The 21,707-nt window shown below is 42.2% G+C and overlaps 1 protein-coding gene across 3 annotated transcripts in view; it reads right to left on the bottom strand.

The window, feature by feature from the left end:
- The window catches only part of LOC105024030 (alpha-2-macroglobulin), a 40,339-nt gene that overhangs the window by 8,116 nt on the left and 10,516 nt on the right, over positions 1-21,707 (bottom strand). For all 3 annotated transcript variants that reach the window (XM_020050738.1, XM_010893661.3, XM_020050743.1), the window contains 17 exons: positions 19,734-19,857; positions 19,515-19,632; positions 18,856-18,965; positions 16,983-17,153; positions 16,485-16,718; positions 16,240-16,306; positions 16,015-16,160; positions 15,736-15,885; positions 7,601-7,744; positions 4,079-4,172; positions 3,800-3,959; positions 3,344-3,569; positions 3,108-3,234; positions 2,882-3,003; positions 2,201-2,252; positions 2,040-2,123; positions 1,750-1,926 (listed from right to left, as the gene is read on the bottom strand). In XM_020050738.1, coding sequence (XP_019906297.1) covers positions 1,750-1,926; positions 2,040-2,123; positions 2,201-2,252; positions 2,882-3,003; positions 3,108-3,234; positions 3,344-3,569; positions 3,800-3,959; positions 4,079-4,172; positions 7,601-7,744; positions 15,736-15,885; positions 16,015-16,160; positions 16,240-16,306; positions 16,485-16,718; positions 16,983-17,153; positions 18,856-18,965; positions 19,515-19,632; positions 19,734-19,857 — 2,306 coding nt within the window. The remainder of the gene's footprint in view (positions 1-1,749; positions 1,927-2,039; positions 2,124-2,200; positions 2,253-2,881; positions 3,004-3,107; positions 3,235-3,343; positions 3,570-3,799; positions 3,960-4,078; positions 4,173-7,600; positions 7,745-15,735; positions 15,886-16,014; positions 16,161-16,239; positions 16,307-16,484; positions 16,719-16,982; positions 17,154-18,855; positions 18,966-19,514; positions 19,633-19,733; positions 19,858-21,707) is intronic.

The raw sequence follows: 21,707 nt of genomic DNA, 5'->3' as shown, positions 1-21,707 counted from the left end.
CTTAGTCTGACCCGTCGCCTAAGACCTGTTTGCCTTGGGAGACCCTACCAGGGGCATATAGCCCCAGACAACATAGCTCCTAGGGTCACTCGGGTACTCAAACCCCTCCACCACGTTAAGGTGGCAGTTCTTGGAGGGGGATATTTTGTTTTATTTAAAGGTAAAAGGAAATGTGACTGAAATCCTGCTCTGTATAGAAGGATCTCAACTAACTAACTGACTTGTCAGAACAAAGCAAGATGAAGCTAGCTAAGTTATGAAGTGCTAAATTATGTTTTTGCGGCAAATCTGACCCACCTCCACCATTTTCAATCTCCAGACACTTTTTTAAAAATGTTCCTTTATTAAGGTATAGGATGGTATAGGATGGCTCTTAAAAAAATGAGTTTTTGGGTTCCTGAAGGGGGCCAGAGTGAAAAATGTATTAAAATGTATCCACTAACTACTGTAAGAGGCTATATATATTCTGGATCATCGAAAATCATTAAATTACTTACATTTAAAGATACATTTGGAAGGGTTGAGTGTCCCTTGAAGCAGCCAAAATGTGTTTGATATGAACACTGAACAAAATTATAAACGCAACACATTTGTTTTTGCCCCCAAGCTGAACTCAAAGATCTAAGACTCTCCACGTACACAAAAGGCCTATTTCGCTCAAATTATTATCACAAATCTGTCTAAATCTGTGTGAGTGAGCACTTCTCCTTTGCCGAGATAGTCCATCCACCTCGCAGGTGTGGCACATCAAGATGCTGATTAGACAGCATGATTATTGCACAGGTGTGCCTCAGGCTGGCCATAATAAAAGGCCACTCTAAAATGTGCATGATAAATGGGGGCAAAAACAAAAGTGTTGCATTTGTAATTTTGTTCAGTGTAATTCTGGATATCCTATGTTACAGCATTTAGCAACAGTACCTTCACACATCTTTGCAAGATATGGGTAGGTAAGATGGGTCATCACAGGTTAATGCTTAGTGGATTACTCTTCAACAAGGGAGACACATATTGCCTCCTTGATATGGAACATGTCATTTTGGGGATGGCTATTTCAATAGTCAATTACCTGATAAACTTGTCTCTGATGAGATGAGAAATTTGAGCATTTCTAGTTGGAATGAAGAGTAGTTTACAGGTCACTTCCCATGATTCAAAAGGAGGAATGTATCAATTGTGGTGTGAAATGACGTGTTGATGGATGAAAATGTGTCATTCATAGTATTGCCAATGGCAGAATGTTTGTTTGGTTCAAGCCCGTCAAAAGAAATGTTGATTGTCTTTTTACTGTCGGTCAGACAAGGTATTTGATGGTTCAATGTGTCTGGGTTTTGCAAAAAAAAAATTTTTTGTGGTAGAATTTTGATTTTACTTCTATGATCTCAGTATCTTCTCAATATTTTACATACATCCTAACTACCTGTTATGGAAAGTAATACCAATGGCATGACTCAGTGTGTCATGAAAGTTGTCTGCTTTCTTTAGTGTGCTATTAGCATTTGTTCCCATCTGACATTTATTGTTAACTGACATGCTTGCCAGACTGCCTCAAATGTTTTCAGTATTACATACTGTATCTACTATCAATATTCTAAATGTGATAATATCCTTTTGAAAAGTGCAAGATCTGGGTAAATTATGTTCTGTTGACAAGACACCATGATGTCATCTATGCTGTGGCTATATAATTTACAAGACAGCAGGGTTGGAATTATTACTTTTCAATAGAAAATGATAAAAAGGACTAACCACTAGTGAGGAACTTGGTGGCTTTGTCTCTGATGGCTGGGGTTAGCTGCGCCGTGTTGTTCAGGTACTCTAGGATGTAGATATTGGGGGCAAGGAGGGCCATGTTCTGCTCTCCACACCCGTACGGCATCTGCAGCAGTCCATCCAGGTTCTTGAGGGCCCGACCCAGTACGTCCCCTACATAGAGACACAGCACTTCTTTTAGACTGTCATCTTTAGAAAACAGCAGCAACACGATTGTAGAAGGGTTTCTTTTCCCACCACTCAACAATACATTGATCATAATTCACCTAGGACTGACAGTGAAGCTCGATCAGATCCATCCACCACATTCTTGGGGAGCTGCAGTTCCACCTCCTTTGTCAGAGCTTCTCCTGTTGTCACAAAGATAAGATGAATAGGGATGCTCACTTCAATCTAAGTAAACAGTCTACCAGCACGCCTTACTCACCAGTTGGACAAAGCAACCAGTTGTGGGTGTCTGTCTTCTCTGTTCCCTCAGCCTGTCAGTGATAGGAGAGATAAAAGAGAGAGAAACAAAGTGAAAAGATAAAGATTACATTCAGACAGCAGTTTCTTATATTGATAACATACATCTACCACACACAGTGCACTGTATCATCACTGTCTTTTATTCTCCTGTTATGCTGATGTATATTGACAGTTTTTTTTACCCCTGTCTCCTACTGAGTAGTTTCCTTCTAACCATTTATTCTACGGCCCAAGTCTTAATGGGTTGCACTTTATTTCGGGTGACCAAATGTCCGGGTTTGCCCGGGACTGGCCCGGTCCGAAACTGGGTGTCCCGACAAATATCTGTAAAACACTAAAATGTTTCCGACAGTCATTACCAAATTGTCCCGGTTTTCACCACAATAAAAATAACACTGTAATGTTTACACATACGAATCAGAACCAAACAAACAACTGGGTAGAACTGCAGAGGAAAGCAACAATTCTCATCAAAGCTCAAAGCGCCCCCACTCTACAAACCACAAGCATGCATGATGACCAACATGCGTGCATAAGCGCATACATGTGCGCGTGCATTAGCGTGCTGTTAAATAAGGGTCCCCGGTTTGGGGGTTTGAAAATGTGGTCGTCCTAGCTTTATTACAATCAGGCTGCATACCTTCACCAGCAACCTCCGTGTGACTGTGTCGATGCGTCCTCTCTCCGGTACAGTCACAATCTCATTGTCACAGGAAACATCTGACTGGACAGCCTCTGCTCTAACGGACACATTCAAAACTCCTACACACACACACGCACGCACACACCAGAACTGATTTCCCAACATCCAATAAACTATCATCCATTTGGCTGTTTGAACCATTGATAGAAGATTGGCGACTCACCGAGGACAGAAGGGGACAGTGTCCAACGGAAGGTCTTTCGTTCATTGGCACACAAGCATGATGAGTACTGGACATCATTCAAGGGTGTGAGAGTGTAGTCTGAGGACTCAGCTGGAGTTACAGAAACCTGAAATATAGGAACACTTGTATGTTGACAAGGGAAACACTGACACAAAAAAGAAACTCAAGAAAAATAAAAACAAACTCTATAACTAACAAGAAAAATGGTGTCGTACCATGATGCACTTGGACAGGTAGTTGAAGACAGTGGCCTTCAGCTCAAAGTTCTCTCCACGGATAATGGAGTAGGGCAGGATGACCTCCAGGAAGAAGGGCTGGAAGACGGTGAGCTTCACTGGGGGAGCCAGACCAAACCCACCGGGGCCCAAGCAGAAGGCCTCTGTCTCCCAGGTGGTGATGGTGTCTGGGACTGTAAGGGAAACATCTGCTGATCCAGACTCTCTTGAGTACAGAGATCAGAGATCAAAGTGTCAGAATACAATGGAATTTCACTGAAATTATTTGAAATTTAAAAAAATGTATGCATGTACGATACATCCAACCAGAGAGTCCCGTTAAAGTCAGGGGTGATCTTTGCTGAGAGAAAAATGGCCTACCCTTTAATACAGCTTTAAGATTCAGGTTCCTAATTACTGTATATTTTGATATTAGGCAAGAGACAGTACACTTACCCAACTTCCACAAGATCCCATATCCATGTTTCAGGGAAAAACGTACGGACTGTCTGTATGGCTGGCAGATATGGTTCCCCATATGCCATTCCAGGTTCTCCAGGAAAGTTAAGCATCCCCATGGATACGCCTGCAGGGTGTCCGTAAGACATTAATCCACCTAGAAACATAAATGTATTCATCTGGTGAAACAGGACTAAATATGCATTATGTGGTTTTGTAAGAATTAGAAAAAGTAAGCAATTTTCATAGATCTGTGAGATTAAAGGGATGAATTACTCCCACCAGTGTAGCGGACGAACTTGCTCCCTTTGTAATGGAGGCAGAAAGGTTCTCTTATTGCCAGATTAGTAGCCATCTTAATTCCAAATTTCTGAAAATGTAATCAAAAGAGCTCAATAATATTAAATGTCTCAGTTTTATTTTGTATTATTTGTCAGCTTCAAACAGCAGGTTAGTCTTTTTTATGATTTACAGTGGGGAGAACAAGTATGTGATACACTGACGATTATGCAGGTTTTCCTACTTACAAAGCATGTAGAGGTCTGTTATTTTTATCATAGGTACACTTCAAAATCCAGAAAATCACATTGTATGATTTTAATAATTAATTTGCATTTTATTGCATGACATGTATTTGATCACCTACCAACCAGTAAGAATTCCGGCTCTCACAGACCTGTTCGTTTTTCTTTAAGAAGCCCTCCTGTTCTCCACTCATTACCTGTATTAACTGCACCTGTTTGAATTTGTTACCTGTATAAAAGACACCTGTCCACACACTCAATAAACCAGACTCCAACCTCTCCACAATAGCCAAGACCAGAGAGCTGTGTAAGGACATCAGGGATAAAATTGTAGACGTGCACAAGACTGGGATGGACTACAGGACAATAGGCAAGCAGCTTGGTGAGAAGGCAACAACTGTTGGCGCAATTATTAGAAAATGGAAGAAGTTCAAGATGACGGTCAATCTCCCTCGGTCTGGGGCTCCATGCAAGATCTCACCTTGTGGGGCATCAATGATCATGAGGAAGGTGAGGGATCAGCCCAGAACTACACGACAGGACCTGGTCAATGACCTGAAGAGAGCTGGGACCACAGTCTCAAAGAAAACCATTAGTAACACACTACGCCATCATGCAGCGCACGCAAGGACCCCTGCTCAAGCCAACGCATGTCCAGGCCCATCTGAAGTTTGCCAATGACCATCTGGATGATCCAGAGGAGGAATGGGTAAAGATCATGTGGTCTGATGAGACAAAAATAGAGCTTTTTGGTCTAAACTCCACTCGCCGTGTTTGGCGGAAGAAGAAGGATGAGTACAACCCCAAGAACACGATCCCAACCGTGAAGCATGGAGGTGGAAACATCATTCTTTGGGGATGCTTTTCTGCAAAGGGAACAGGATGACTGCACCGTAATGAGGGGAGGATGGATGAGGCCATGTATCGCGAAATTTTGGCCAACAACCTCCTTCCCTCAGTAAGAGCATTGAAGATGGGTCGTGGCTGTGTCTTGACAACGACCGGAAACACACAGCCAGGGCAACTAAGGAGTGGCTCCGTAAGAAGCATCTCAAGGTCCTGGAGTGGCCTAGCCAGTCTCCAGACCTGAAACCAATAGAACATCTTTGGAGGGAGCTGAAAGTCCATATTGCCCAGCGACAGCCCCGAAACCTGAAGGATCTGGAGAAGGTCGGTGTGGAAGAGTGGGCCAAAATCCCTGCTGCAGTGTGTGCAAACCTGGTCAAGAACTAAAGGAAATGTATGATCTCTGTAATTGCAAACAACGGTTTCTGTACCAAATATTAAGTTCTGCTTTTCTGATTTACAGTGGGGCAAAAAAGTATTTAGTCAGCCATCAATTGTGCAAGTTCTCCCACTTAAATGAGAGAGGCCTGTAATTTTCATCATAGGTACACTTCAACTATGAGAGACAAAATGGGGAGAAAATCCAGAAAATCACATTGTAGGATTTTCTATGAATATATTGGTAAATTATGGTGGAAAATAGGTATTTGGTCAATAACAAAAGTTAATCTCAATAGTTTGTTATATACCCTTTGTTGGCAATGACAGAGGTCAAACGTTTTCTGTAAGACTTCACAAGATTTTCACACACTGTTGCTGGTATTTTGGCCCATTCCTCCATGCAGATATGCTCTAGAGCAGTGATGTTTTGAGGCTGTCACTGGGCAATACAGACTTTCAACTCCTTCCAAAAATGTTTTATGGGGTTGAGATCTGGTGACTGGCTAGGCCACTCCAGGACCTTGAAATGCTTCTTACGAAGCCACTCCTTTGTTGGCCGGGCGGTGTGTTTGGGATAATTGTCATGCTGAAAGACCCAGCCAATGCCCTTCAATGCCCTTGCTGATGGAAGGAGGTTTTCACTCAAAATCTTTTTTTCTCATTTTGTCTCTCATAGTTGAAGTGTACCTATGATGAAAATTACAGGCCTCACTCATCTTTTAAATGGGAGAACTTGCACAATTGGTGGCTGACTACATGACATAAACTATACTTATGTCATGCAATAAAATACAAATGAATTACTTAAAAATCATACAATGTGATTTTCAGGATTTTTGTTTTAGATTCTGTCACTCACAGTTGAAGAGTACCTATGATTAAAAATTACAAAATTTGTTTCAGCTGTTTAAAGTTGCTATCCAGCTGTTTAAAGTTGCTGGATACCGGCAGGAAAGCTGTTGTGGTACATTTTGATCCAGAGTATCACAAACATGTCAGGTAAGCATACAGGCCTTGGAAGTACGGAGAAATTTTTTGCAATTAGGAATCGTGAACCGATTCTTGCAAAATGGTGCACTTCATTATCATGCTGAAACATGAGGTGATGAAGTGGATGAATGGTACAGCAATCTGCCTCAGCGTCTCGTCACAGTCTCTATTCCTTCAAATTCATCATTGATAAAATGCAGATGCATCAGTTGTCATAGCTTATCCCTCCCTGTTCATTATAGCCCTGCTGCCATAGTACACTGTCCACGACATTGACATCAGCAAACTCACACAACACTCTACCAGCCATCTCCCCGGTATTGTTGAAACAATATCGAAAGAGCACTTCTCTCCAGCAGAGGCCATCGTACGTGAGCATTATGGACATCAGTTACAATGCATAACTGCAATCACAAGCCTGTTGGGGCCTACAGAAGAGTTTCCCTGGGACAGTTCCTGACTGTCAGTTCAGAAATTATTCAGCTGTGCAAACCCAATGTTTTATTCACTGTCTGGGTGGCTGGTTTCAGACAATGCTGCAGATGAATAAGCCAGATGTCGAGGTCCTGGGCTGGCATGGTCACACATGGTTGTGGTTTGTGGTTGTGAGATCTGTTGGATGTATTGCCAAATTCTCTAAAACAATCACGAAAGCATCTTATCCTAGAGAAATGAACATTCAATTCCCTGGCCACAGCACTGGTAGACATTCCTGCTGTCAGCATGGCAGTTCCATTCTCCCTAAAATCCTGTAACATCTGTACTTAGCATTGCTCCAATGTGCACCTGTGTAATGATAATGCTGTTTAATCAACTTCTTGACAGACACACTTGCCAGGTGGATGGATGATCTATTAGCAAACTAGAAATGCTCACTAACGGGGATGGAAGTACATTTGTCCTAAAAATACAGAAATATTATATGCATCCAGCAAAATGACAATCTTCCATCCAACAGGCTATTTTAGCTATTTACATTTTAGGATGACACATTAACACATTAACAGTGTAGTTGTCAAAAGGTTTAAAGTTAAAATAAACCAAGGAAAGTATTTACCTGGAAAGTGGTGTATGGTTCATTGTTATCATGAACATTTGGGTATGCCAACATGGATCTCCGTGGTCGTACATGCAAACATCCTACCGGGTCTTCAAGCCCGTATGGAAGGGGTGTCTCGTTGGTAGATAACAGATTAAAGATCTGGAATGGCATAATAAGGAAGCATGATTTGACCTTGTTCATTGTATATCATCCAGAACAAAAAAATTACTTTGTTAGAATAGCTCTTATCTCCTGTTAAAAGCAGCAGCTACTTTTACTATTTAGTGTTTTTTAATACATAGAGGTCCAAGGCACTACCTTCCGTGGGTGCAAAGTAAACTTTTGCGATTGTTATAAGATGAATTTTGCATAGATCCTTTTGTATTTTGATAGAGTTGTGGTTGTGAGAAAAAAAGTATGCTAAATTATTGTCACCAGGGCTATAGCCCCGGGTCTATGTATAGCCCCAGATCTCAAATTGACCAAAAATAATAATAATTTAAAAAAATAGCCCCATATCTATTACAGTTTTTTCTGAATGCTTAAGCGCTAATCGTGATTCTTGTAGCACAATTTCTAAAACTATAAATACGTATAGCAAAACCACTCACTGAGTTTGCAAAACTAAAAGCACAAACACTGCTTTGCACTCAGTTTGCAATTTTGTAACACACACTTTGCAAAACTGTAGGCACAATTCACTGCACAACACTCTTTTTGCAGAACTTTAAACACAACTCACTGTTTACACTCAATCACCAAATTTCCAACACACTCCTAGCAAAATTATACACATGTATGGCTATCATTAACACCATTTTGCCAACTGTCTGTTACACTTTCACATGTGAAAACTGTTTTAGATAATTAGTTCACTTTGCAATCAGCCTAAGCACTATAAATAAGCCACAAGTGAGCTGTCTGTGTGGAGTACAATGGAAGGAGCAGTAAGAGTGAGAAGAGTGAGAATCAGAGGAGGCCGAGGAGGCCGAGGGAGAGGACGTGGAGGTGAAGAAGTTGGAGGAAGAGGACGTGGAGTTGAAGAAGCGAGAGGGTTAGAGGAAGTTAGAGGAAGAGGAAAAGGAGGAGCAAGAAGAGGACGAGGAGGGGAAAGAGGAAGGGTAAGAAGAGTAAGAAATAGGATAACTGATGACATCAGAGCTACAATAGTGGACCATGTCATCAACCATGGGATGACCCTGAGGGAAGCTGGCCAACGGGTTCAGCCTAATTTGAGCCGCTACACTGTGGCAAGCATCATTAGGACATTTCGAAATGAGAATCGGTAAGTACTTTGTAGCACTGCCATACTCTAATGAGAAACACAACAGTGCCATACATGCAAAAATACTGAAATTGTTACTTTACAGAATTGCTAGACGTCCAGATGTTGGGGGCAGAGGAAGAATGTTCACTCCAGAGCAAGAGACCCATATAGTGAACATGGTGATTGCCAATAATGCAATAAGACTGCGCGAAATACAGCAGCGCATAATTGATAATGACACCATCTTTCAAAATATACACAGTGTAAACATTTCTGCACTAAGTCGTGTACTTGCACGCCACAGAATGAAGCAAATTTACAGAGTTCCTTTCGAAAGAAACACAGAACGTGTAAAGCAACTGCGATGTGACTATGTGCAGGTAAGCCATAGTGTCATTGGTTCTGAATTTGGAAGTGCATACTGTAGTGCTGTGCATGGGCCTGATGTGTTGCATTTGTTTTGTCTTGTCCAGAGAGTGATGGAACTAGAAGCAGATGCCATGGGACATGAGCTACTTTTTGTAGATGAGGCCGATTTTAACCTCAGTGAAACCAGGAGACGTGGCAGGAACATTATTGGACAACGTGGTGGTAACATAACCATGTGTGCAGCTATAAGCCTAAATGGTGTTGTTCACCATCATGCAACCATAGGCCCATACAACACTGCACACATTATTGCATTCCTGGACACCTTACATGACATGCTCACTGTTCAGAGACCAGAGCATACCCGATATATGTCATCATATGGGACAATGTTAGTTTCCATAGGGCTGCTTTGGTCCGCAACTGGTTTACAGACCACCCATTCTTCATGGCACTCAACCTCCCTCCATACTCTCTATTCTTAAATCCCATCGAGGAGTTCTTCTCTGCCTGGCGCTGGAAAGTGTACGACCGTCATCCTCATCAACAGGTAGCCCTTTTACAGGCAATGGAGGAGGCATGTGGAGATATTGACCAGGCATCATGTCAGGCCTGGATACGGCATTCAAGGAGATATTTTCCCCGGTGCCTTGGACTGGAGGAAATCGCATGCGATGTGGACGAAATGTTGTGGCCGGACCCAGAAAGACGACATGATGTAGGCTGATTGTCTTTTACTTTTTTTTTTTTGTGAAATTACTATTTTGTGTTCTGACTTTGTCTTGGTTTTGATGAGTGTGAATAAACACCAATACTTGAAGTTTGGATCCTTGTATGTTTGCATGACACTATGACAAAAGTATGACCTCAAATTGACATCTGTACACAGAGAAAGCAAAAGCCAGATGTGTTTTGTATTCATACCATCAGTGTGTAGTTGGCACATCGTGTGCTTAGTAGATGATGGCTTGTGTTTACTGTTTGATACGAAAACACCGTTTTTACGAAGGTGTGAAGAGTTCATCTAGCTGTGTTCGCTTTTGCAAGAGAACTACAATGTTTTGATAATTGGGTGAAAGGTTTTCTTGTTTGTGTGTAGAGTTTTGCAAAAATAGCCAATAGTTACAAAAAATGTGCTTGAGCAATCAGAAAAAACTGTAATCTATAATTCTGATCGCCCATTACGACAATGTAGGCGTGTAGGCCACTAGCGTGGACATCTACATTTTCCGCGTGTACATTCAAAACCCTGTACTTTCTGTGCCGGGCGGGGCGGGGCGGGGGCGGGGTAAGCCCCGAATGTATTGTGATCCTAGCGACGCCTCTGATTATCACATCTGGACACAAAATGTTTTCCTTCGAATGGGTTTTGTTCAATGTTTTACTGCTTCGCTTATTTTGTATCCAATTCAGTTAGGCTATTTTATTACATTTTCTGGGGAAATATTTTTTTACATTTTCACACAAAATCCTGTGCTTACCCTTATCTTATTAGAGCAAAACCATCTCCTTGTTCCACAGACTACTGAATATAGAACATTTTTGTATTATTATTTTTTAGCTCCAACTGGTAATTTTTAAGGAATACATTTGTGGACAACTGACTCCTTATCTTTTGGTTGATAGCAAGGCATCATGGTGTCTTACAGCAAAACTAACAGAGACTCTCCTGGTATGAATGGAATTACGAATGAGTTTGTAGCTCCAACCATTTGGTCATGGCGATTTTGCATGTGACAAGACAACCGCCACTGACAACTCCGGATGGACCTGTATGGGCTCTGCATGGAAAATGACCATGACCAGTGTATTCCTCTGGCTCTCCCATTTCAACGTCTGTCTCGATATGGAACGCCACCTCTGCAAAATGACGCATTTTGTTCATGCATTTACTGTAATACCTTATATCACCTGGTTTGCAAGATTCAGCTGAACATAGTAAAAGAAAAATATTGTGCGGCTAGTGCAAACAACAGAATCAGACAGGACATATGACATGATATTTGAATTAATTGCTGATAGTAAATTGAACGTGGACGTCAATCATGAGAACGAGCCCAATCACCTTTGAAAAAAGCATACCAAATGGTTACCAGCGGAGCTTTACATTGGCACCCGTCCACCCGCCAAATGCGTGTAGAATTCTTCCGCAGCATCATACACATTCAATTATATTGCATCTAAATATAGCATTAGAAAATGGGAGAACCAATGCAATAACCAATCAACAATGTTCAAAACTGTATTTTTTTTTTTATCGTCTTTAATTCCTTGCATCTCATGATCAAGACAAAGTTGTTAGCGAACGGTCACTAGAATTGTTTCCGCGTCTTTTCATTGAGACATCTCTTTGGGCTGTGTTCACTTAAAAGACGGCCAATATATTAAACTTTAATAATATACTGTAGCATGTCATATTGGGATACATTTGCATGGAAATACATGCATATGTGCATGTGGAAACAAAACATACTCACTAGGCAAGACACAAACCCATTTACACAAAGCATTAAACAGTCGGTCAACCCTCTCAACCACAAATCTTAACAGCAACCACGGAACGCGCGAATACGAGGCTCGGAGGTTGGCTCCTAAATTTCTACCCAGCCTGCTCCAACCAAAGGGCAGAGGCTTGTATCCGAGCAACAATATCAGGTGAATGGGACGTCACGCAACCATCTAACGTTGTTTTTTAAAGACATGACGCTTTCCAACCATGCTTTAAAACAGAGGTCTCAAACCGGTTCCACGGAGGGCCGAGTGTCTGCAGGTTTTCGCTCTCCCCTTGTACTTAATTGACTAATTAGGTCACCAATTGGTTCGTTTCTACCCCCACCTGGTTGTTTAGGTCTGAACTGGGAACCAATTTAAAGGAAAACCCAAAAACCGGCAGACACATGGCCCTCCTTGGAACCGGTTTGAGACCTCTGCTTTAAAACATCTGAAAATAAATTAGTCTTCAGCCTAATTATCAAGAATTAATAAAATTCACAAGAATTAATGTCAAAACGTTCCTTCTACACATCATTCATTATCAATAACAAACGTCTTGTATTTACAAGTGCTTCCCATGTATTGGATAGCTAAGTAGCTATGCTTAGATAATAATCTGACATCACTGTCACTGTGTTGAATCCAGTTTATTTTAGGTTTTATGTGCCAGCACACTTAATGAAATTATATTTATTTTCGTATGAGTTATGTTAATATTTTCTTTCCCACAGCCTCAATAATACCAAGGATGCAAACGTTTTTAATAATTGTTGGTCATGAGGTTGAACCAAAATCTCAGATCGATGCATGCTTTGAAATGTCAACCCATTCGATTTCAGGCGAAAGCGTTTGCGTCAGTGTAATACAACATGATTGATGACGTCCGAAGCCTCGTTTGATCACATGCTTTTTCCAAAGACTTGTTGGAAAATGCAAGCTTCTGTGGTTGGTTCGGGGCCTGAAACTTTTCGAACCGCAACCTCTACTGGTCACCTTATTTAGTCATTTATTTAAAAAAAAATTGTTAGCTTTGCAAGTCCAGCAATGGCGCAGTTATTAGGGTTGCAGACTTTTAATTTCTTAGGTGTTATTGCGCAAGATCGAATTCAGATCATGTTTAACTTTTTGAGTGCAGACGATACTGTTTATAGTATTGTATAATAATTTGTTTTATTTTGTGTATCTTATGACACTCTTGCCTTATTAATACAAAACATTAGAATGGATACAGAGTTGAAAAATGCTTGTTGGAAAGAAAAGAAGGACACGGGATACGAACCAGGCATTACAATTTCCCTTTGGAAAGCGCAAGCCTAACCACAGCGCTACGAAGTTATGTTGGATAATAATGAAAATACGTCTATATGATAATTCAGCATTGGATATTTATTATTGACCAACAGGTGACACCACTGTTTAGTGAGTTTCAAAGCCTTGAAAAATCAAACATATTTTCTAACCATTTTGATGACAGCCTCAATCGCTTCAGTTTCCCATCTTTGGCGGGTGGCATTCTATATATCTATACACAGGGGTTTTCCTGTTCAAAGCTCTGTGTGTTGGAATGGTAAAGCATGATTTTGCCCTCATATATACAGGTGCTGGTAATATAATTAGAATATCATCAAAAAGTTGATTTATTTCAGTAATTCCATTCAAAAAGTGAAACTTGTATAATGTATATATTCATTACACACAGACCGATATATTTCAAGTGTTTATTTCTTTTAACTTTGATGATTATAACTGACAACTAATGAAAACCCCAAATTCAGTATCTCAGAAAATTTGAATATTGTGAAAAGGTTCAATACTGAAGACACCTGGTGCCACACTCTAATCAGCTAATTAACTCAAAACACCTGCAAAGGTCTAGTTCTGTAGGCTACACAATCATGGGGAAGACTGCTGACTTGACAGCTGTCCAAAAGACGACCATTGACACCTTGCACAAGTAGGGCAAGACACAAAAGGTCATTGCTAAAGAGGCTGGCTGTTCACAGAGCTGTGTCCAAGCACATTAATAGAGAGGCGAAGGGAAGGAAAAGATGTGGTAGAAAAAAGTGTACAAGCAATAGGGATAACCGCACCCTGGAGAGGATTGTGAAACTAAACCCATTCAAAAACGTAGGGGAGATTCACAAAGAGTGTACTGCAGCTGGAGTCCGTGCTTTAAGAACCACCATGCACAGACATATGCAAGACATGGGTTTCAGCTGTCGCATTCCTTGTGTCAAGCTACTCCTGAACAAGACACAGCGTCAGAAGCGTCTTGCCTGGGGTAAAGACAAAAAGGACTGGACTGCTGCTGAGTGGTCCAAAGTTATGTTCTCTGATGAAAGTACATTTTTCATTTCCTTTGGAAATCAAGGTCCCAGAGTCTGGAGGAAGAGAGGAGAGGCACAGAATCCATTTTGCTTGAAGTCCAGTGTAAAGTTTCCACAGTCAGTGATGGTTTGGGGTGCCATGTCATCTGCTGGTGTTGGTCCACTGTGTTTTCTGAGGTCCAAGGTCAACGCAGCCGTCTACCAGGAAGTTTTAGAGCACTTCATGCTTCCTGCTGCTGACCAACTTTATGGAGATGCAGATTTCATTTTCCAACAGGACTTGGCACCTGCACACAGAGCCAAAGCTACCTGTACCTGGTTGAAGGACCATAGTATCCCTGTTCTTAATTGGACAGCAAACTCGCCTGACCTTAACCCTATAGAAAATCTATGGGGTATTGTGAAGAGGAAGATGCGATACGCCAGACCCAACAATGCAGAAGAGCTGAAGGCCACTATCAGAGCAACCTCTCATAACACCTGAGCAGTGCCACAGACTGATCGACTCCATGCCACGCCGCATTGCTGCAGTAATTCAGGCAAAAGGAGCCCCAACTAAGTATTGAGTGCTGTACATGCTCATACATTTCATGTTCATACTTTTCAGTTGGCCAACATTTCTAAACATCATTTTTTTGTATTGGTCTTAAGTAATATTCAAATTTTCTGAGATACTGAATTTGGGGTTTTCATTAAATGTCAGTTATAATCATTAAAATTAAAAGAAATAAACATTTGAAATATATCAGTCTGTGTGTAATGAATGTATACATTATACAAGTTTCACTTTTTGAATGGAATTACTGAAATAAATCAACTTTTTGATGATATTCTAATTATATGACCAGCACCTGTAAAATAGGGCTACCAGCGAAACACTGCAGCTAAAATGAGGGTAGGAGGAAACTTTTTCAATATTGAGTGTTGCCAAGGTGGTGTGTGTTTCCTATTCAATTGGGCAATTTTTAATGGGATTGGGCGGGTCGATTTTTTCTGGAGTCTGTGGCAGAATACAGTTTACGGTCAATGAGATCTGGCAATCTTGCATACAGGACCACACCAGTTCAGACATCGCGGAGATAAGTAAAGTCGGATCCTAGTTTTCTTTTACACCCAAGCATGTCAACATATTCAATTTTAACTTAATAACCTCAAACTACATCTAATCTGCATAATTTTTTATGTTTTTTTGCTTTTCATGTGACTTTTAGTTGCCTAGAATTACAGATTTGTTTTTAAAGAGAGATCGCGAGACAAACGAAGATGACTGGTGAAAAGACCATCAGATTGGGGTGTGTACAATCACCAAAAACATTAGGCCATATATGCAATATATAGAGTAAAACATATCTATAATCAACATATATAAGTCACTAACAATAAAAATAAATGAACGTGAAGACGCTGGATCAGCGACAGAGCCTAGCACAGCTGCGTCGAAGGAGATTAACGATGTGGCGTTAATGCAAGGATGGGAAAAAAATTGCACACACATATATATATACACATACATATATACATACACACACACACACACACACACACACACACACACACACACACACACATATATATATATATATATATATATACACACACACACATACATACACACACACACATTCTCTTGTCCTGGTTGTATTCCAATCACAACAAAACATTGTATGGCAGTATAGTTCAGTGAGCTCTGTTACCTGGTCAGCATTCAGCTTCATCCCTGGTTTCATGATGTGAACACTCTGATCCACAGCACTGAGGCCACAGAGGGAGCCAGGCTGGGCAGAGAGCTGCAGGGTGTTCTTCTCCCCTGGGACTGCCTTGGAGGGAGAGAACTCCACTGACACCTGGCACACAGGACAGACAGGATGTAGCGTCCAGTAAGGGCATGGAAAATCCTCACACTTGTCATGCCTCCCGTGAAATGAAGTTTGATAGGGAGTCTATGAGAATATGACACCCACACATACACACACCTTGTTTCTGAAGCATTTCTCAATGGGGAATTTCGTGCTGTGGGCGATGACAGTCTCACTGGGTAAAATACTATACACAAGGATCTGTACCATCGGTGCCATCTCTGGAACCACTGTCAGCTTTAAGGTGACATCACCCTCAGTTGCTGCAATGCAAGAGCATGGCACGCCATGTCATGGAGCACCATCCAGTATGGTCATAGTCACATAATGAAACTCACTCACCAGAATTCTCCTGCGGCACGGGAACCTTCACATGTCCCTGCTGAACTAACACCCCTCTGGATAAGGCCTGATGGAGGGAAAGGGAAACAGTTCTACCATTAACATAGGGAAGAGCTGAGGAGTATCGCTATTCTATAGGAACATCCTGCCCACTGAAGGGAAGAGTCTGGGGCAAAAGCAATACACTGGGGAAGAGTATGCCAGAGACGGCCAAACCAGGTGCAGGTTTTCCTGGTTCTACTCACCAGGTAGATGACATCCACTGAGCCTTTTGGAACAGTCTCACCTACGATGGCATATTGGACTGTGATAGATACTTCCTCTCCACATGGCATTGGTTCCTCAATCTTCTGAACAGACAGAGAGCTGGATGTTTTCCTGTGAATGGAAGTGGGCTGGATCCCTGAGATTTCATGGTTCCCATTGCTGAAATAGGGGATCCTGTATTCTCGGTATGAAAATTGTGGTTTGTCGTATACCTGGAATGCAACAAATGGAAGAGAGTACAAAATGTAATCCTTAATCAAGCCTTAGACCTGATTCCTTACATAATTGTTAGATTTGACAGGTGTAAGTTACATGGTAAGAGCTCAACCTTGCCGACTGACAGTCTAGGTTGCAATTTCTGCAAAAGTGTTATCTAATGCACATGGAGCACAGTAGGTTTTAGAAAGATTCAAAGGTTGAGTAGAGGAGCATGAAAATTATTTTGTCTTTCAAAACCTCCAAGGAATAAGACTTACATTGAGTTTAATATTTTCTTTGGGCATTAAGGTTGTGTTGATTGAGAAACTAGCAATACCATCAGTGTCCGTGGTCAGGTTCTGTAGATAGGTCGGGTACCAAATATGTCCCTTAAACAGGTGCACCATCATATGAGCGATGGGGTTGTTTTTAAAGTCAACAACCTTTACCTGAGAATAAAGGGAGGAGTTGTATGAAGTGACGCAACCTACATTGTTGTCATCTACTACGTATTGTTAGTTACAGTATCTCACAAAAGTGAGTACACCCCTCACATTCTTGTAAATATTTGATTATATCTTTTCATGTGATAACACTGAATAAATGACACTTCGCTACAATGTAAAGTAGTGAGTGTACAGCTTGTATAACAGTATACATATGCTGTCCCCTCAAAATAACTCAACACACAGAATTAATGTCTAAACTGCTGGCAACAAAACTGAGTAAACCCCTAAGTGAAAATGTCCAAATTGGACCCAATTAGCCAAAGAGACCTTGTTAGTGTTACAAGGTCTCAGGTGTGAATAGGGAGCAGGTGTGTTAAATTTGGTGTTATCGCTCTCACACTCCCTCATACCGGTCACTGGAAGTTCAACATGTCACCCCATGGCAAAGAACTCTCTGAGGATCTACAATTTTTTTTATTTTGCTCTACATAAAGATGGCCTAGGCTATAAGAAGATTGCCAAGACCCTGAAATTGAGCTGCAGCACGGTGGCCAATACCCTACAGCGGTTTAACAGGACAGGTTCCACTCAGAACAGGCCTCGCAATGGACGACCAAAGAATTTAAGTGCACGTACTCAGGGTCATATCCAGAGGTTGTCTTTGGGAAATAGACGTTTGAGTGCTGCCAGCATTGCTGCTGAGTTTAAAGGGGTGGGGGGGACAGCCTGTCAGTGCTAAGGTCTGCATGGCTGTCGTCCCAGAAGGAAGCCCACAAACAGTTTGCTGAAGACAAGCAGGACATGGATTACTGGCACCATGTCCTGTGGTCTGATGAGACCAAGATAAACTTATTTGGTTCAGATGGTGTCAAGTGTGTGTGGCGGCAACCAGGTGAGAAGTACAAAGACAAGTGTGTCTTGCCAACAGTCAAGCAAGGTGGTGGGAGTGTCATGGTCTGGGGCTGCATGAGTGCTGCCGGCACTGGGGAGTACAGTTCATTGAGGGAACCATGAATGCCAACATGTACAGTGACATACTGAAGCAGAGCATGACCCCTCCCTTCGGAGACTGGGCCACAGGGCAATATTCCAACATGATAACGACCCCAAACACACCTCCAAGACGACCACTGCCTTGCTAAAGAAGCTGAGGGTAAAGGTGATGGACTGGCCAAGCATGTCTCCAGACCTAAACCCTATTGAGCATCTGTGGGGCATCCTCAAACGGAAGGTGGAGTAGCGCAAGGTCTCTAACATCCACCAGCTCTATGATGTTGTCATGGAGGAGTGGAAGAGGACTCCAGTGGAAACCTGTGAAGCTCTGGTGAACTCCATGCCCAAGAGGGTTCAGGCAGTACTGGAAAATAATGGTGGCCACACAAAATATTGACACTTTGGGCCCAATTTGAAAATTTTCTCTTAGGGGTGTACTCACTTTTGTTGCCAGCGGTTTAGACATTAATGGCTGTGTTGTCTTATTTTGAAGGGACAGCAAATGTACACTGTTATACAAGCTGTACACTCACAACTTTACATTGTAGAAAAGTGTCATTTCTTCAGTGTTGTCATATGAAAAGATATAATCAAATATTTACAAAAATGTGAGGGGTGTACTCACTTTTGTGACATACTGTACATAAAAAGGAAACATAAAACTGCATCCTCAAATGAAGAGTCAAAAGATAAGTCACATTGTTTTTACCTTGCCCTCAATAATTGATCCATGCTCATAGATTTTGGGTGTGTCAACAAATCTGATTTTTCCAATCTCATAAGTAATTGAAGCCTGTTTTTCCTCTGATCGTATCACACCTTTAAAAAAAGTAAAACAGATTTTTATTTCAGAATTACACATGCCAACACCATGCAAAATGACAGTTTATTATACAGAAACTGAATTGCAGTGCAGCGTTTACAAGATATAAATGTTTATTATTTTAAAGGGTGGTCTAAGCAGCTGCTGTCAGGATCACATACAGGATATGCTGCAGATATCAAAGCCAATATATTTCGTGTTAAATAGAACATAAAATGCCCGAAAACTATATTTAAAATAATATGATGAACAGAAAGCAGTGAGATTCAAACCCTTGTTGCAGCAACACCGGATGCAGTTTCCCAGACTGATAAACCACTGACCTAATGGTTTATCAGTCTCATAAACCACTGACCAAATGTGCTGTATTCATTTGTTTATTCTGTCTTTAATCATTTGTTAGACTTTGATAATAGTGATTTTCTAATTACACATGCAATATCAATCAAAAAATATATGTGTTTTATTTCATTTGTAAACTTCAGAATCATAACAACTCTCTGAGCGCATTTTTCATTTTCCAGATTTTGTCATAAATTACTTGCCTGTCCCCTCCTCTTCTACTTTAACATTCAAAGTAAACACGTCTGAAAGCTCCAGTTCAGTTTTCTTCGTGAAAAATGACAAGTTGAAGTTATGAGAACCACAGCCAGTTTGGTCCAGCTGAAGACAAGCAAAACAACACACTTCAAAAACATACTGGAATTCAACTTCAAGCCATTACAATAATGTAATGTTAAAAATGTGTAGGAAAGTATTCATACCTCTACTGACTGCTTGACACAGGGGGGTTTTAAATCTTCCATGAATAGTATATGCATATTGTACCCGAATGGTCGGCATAGATCTAACTCTGCTTTACCAGGTACAGGCATCCCATAGGTGTACCTGATTTTAATTAATAGAACACAAAGACTCATGCATGCTTTTAACAAGTGTTTTATACCTACAGCGATTAAATCAATACATAACATTTATCTGGACTAGTTTTCACAAAGCCTTTCAGAATGGGTGAGAGGTGGTGGTGATCCTGATCCTATATTATCAAGTCTACCAGCTGATAACCTTTGAAGTCATCACTATAATTGTGGGTCATTGTAAGTATTCTATTTCAATTTGTAGTTAGACCAAACCTGGTCTAAATATTTGTATTTTAAATACCAGAGTAAATTAGTTACTAATAAACTTCACATGATCCCTCCATCTTCTTCCGCTTATCCGGGGTCGCGGGGGCAGCAGCAGTATAAGCAGAGATGCCCAGACTTCCATCTCCCTAGACACTTCCTCTAGCTCTTCCGGGGGGACACCGAGGCGTTCCCAGGCCAGCCGGGAGACATAGTTCCTCCAGCGTGTCCTAGGTCTTCCCCGGGGTCTCCTCCCGGTGGGACAGGCCCGGAACACCTTCCCGGGCCTGTCTGTCAATCTCCTGTTCCATCCTTCCCTCACTCGTGAACAAGACCCCTAGATACTTAAACTCCTCCACTTGAGGCAGGCACTCTCCACCAACCTGAAGTGGGCAAGCCACCCTTTTCCGACTGAGGACCATGGCCTCAGATTTGGAGGTACTGATTTTCATCCCCACCGTTTCACACTCGGCTGCAAACCGTCCCAGTGCATCCTGAAGGTCCTGGTTTGAAGGGGGCAACACAACAACATCATCCGCAAAGAGCAGAGACGAAATCGTGTGGTCCCCAAACCTGACACCCTCCGACCCCTAGCTGCGCCTAGAAATTCTGTCCATAAAAATTACGATCAGAACCGGTGACAAAGGGCAGCCCTGCCGGAGTCCAACATGCGCAGGGAACAAGTCTGACTTACTGCCGGAAATGCGGACCAAGCTCCTGCTTCGGTCATACAGGGACCTGACAGCCCTTAGCAAAGACCCAGGACCCCATATTCCCGAAGCACCCTCCACAGGATGCCGCAAGGGACACAGTCGAATGTCTTCTCCAAATCCACAAAACACATGTGGATTGGTTGGGCAAACTCCCATGAACCCTCCAGCACCCCATAGAGGGTATAGAGCTGGTCCAGTGTTCCACGGCTCGGACGAAAACCACACTGTTCCTCCTGAATCCGAGGTTCTACTATCGGCCGTATTCTCCTCTCCAGTACCCTGGCATAGACGTTCCCGGGGAAGCTGAGAAGTGTGATCCCCCTGTATTTGGAACACACCCTCCGGTTCCCCTTCTTAAAAAGAGGGACCACCACCCCGGTCTGCCATCCCAGAGGCACTGTCCCCGACCGCCACGCGATGTTGCACAGGCGTGTCAACCAAGACAGCCCCACAACATCCAGAGACTTGAGGTACTCAGGGCGGATCTCATCCACCCCCGGTGCCTTGCCACTGAGGAGTTTCTTGACTACCTCTGTGACTTCAGCCCGGGTGATGGACGAGTCCACCTCTGAGCCCTCATCCTCTGCTTCCTCAATGGAACACGTGACAGCGGGATTGAGATCCTTGAAGTACTCCTTCCACCGCCCAATGACATTCCCAGTTGAGGTCAACAGCTGCCCACCTCTACTGTAAACAGCATTGGTAGGGCACTGTTTCCCTCTCCTGAGGCGCCGGACGGTTTGCCAGAATCTCTTCGAGGCCAGCCGATAGTCCTTCTCCATGGCCAAAACGAACTCCTCCCAGGCCCGAGTTTTTGCCTCCACAACCACCCGGGCTACAGTCCGCTTGGCCTGCCGGTACCCGTCAGCTGCCTCAGGAGTCCCACAAGCCAACCAGGCCT

The sequence above is a fragment of the Esox lucius genome, chromosome 1 (genome assembly GCF_011004845.1).
Source record: "Esox lucius isolate fEsoLuc1 chromosome 1, fEsoLuc1.pri, whole genome shotgun sequence".
Classification (NCBI taxonomy): domain Eukaryota; kingdom Metazoa; phylum Chordata; class Actinopteri; order Esociformes; family Esocidae; genus Esox; species Esox lucius.
Note: the sequence above shows the minus strand (reverse complement) of the source record. Positions and strands in the feature narration are given on the sequence as shown.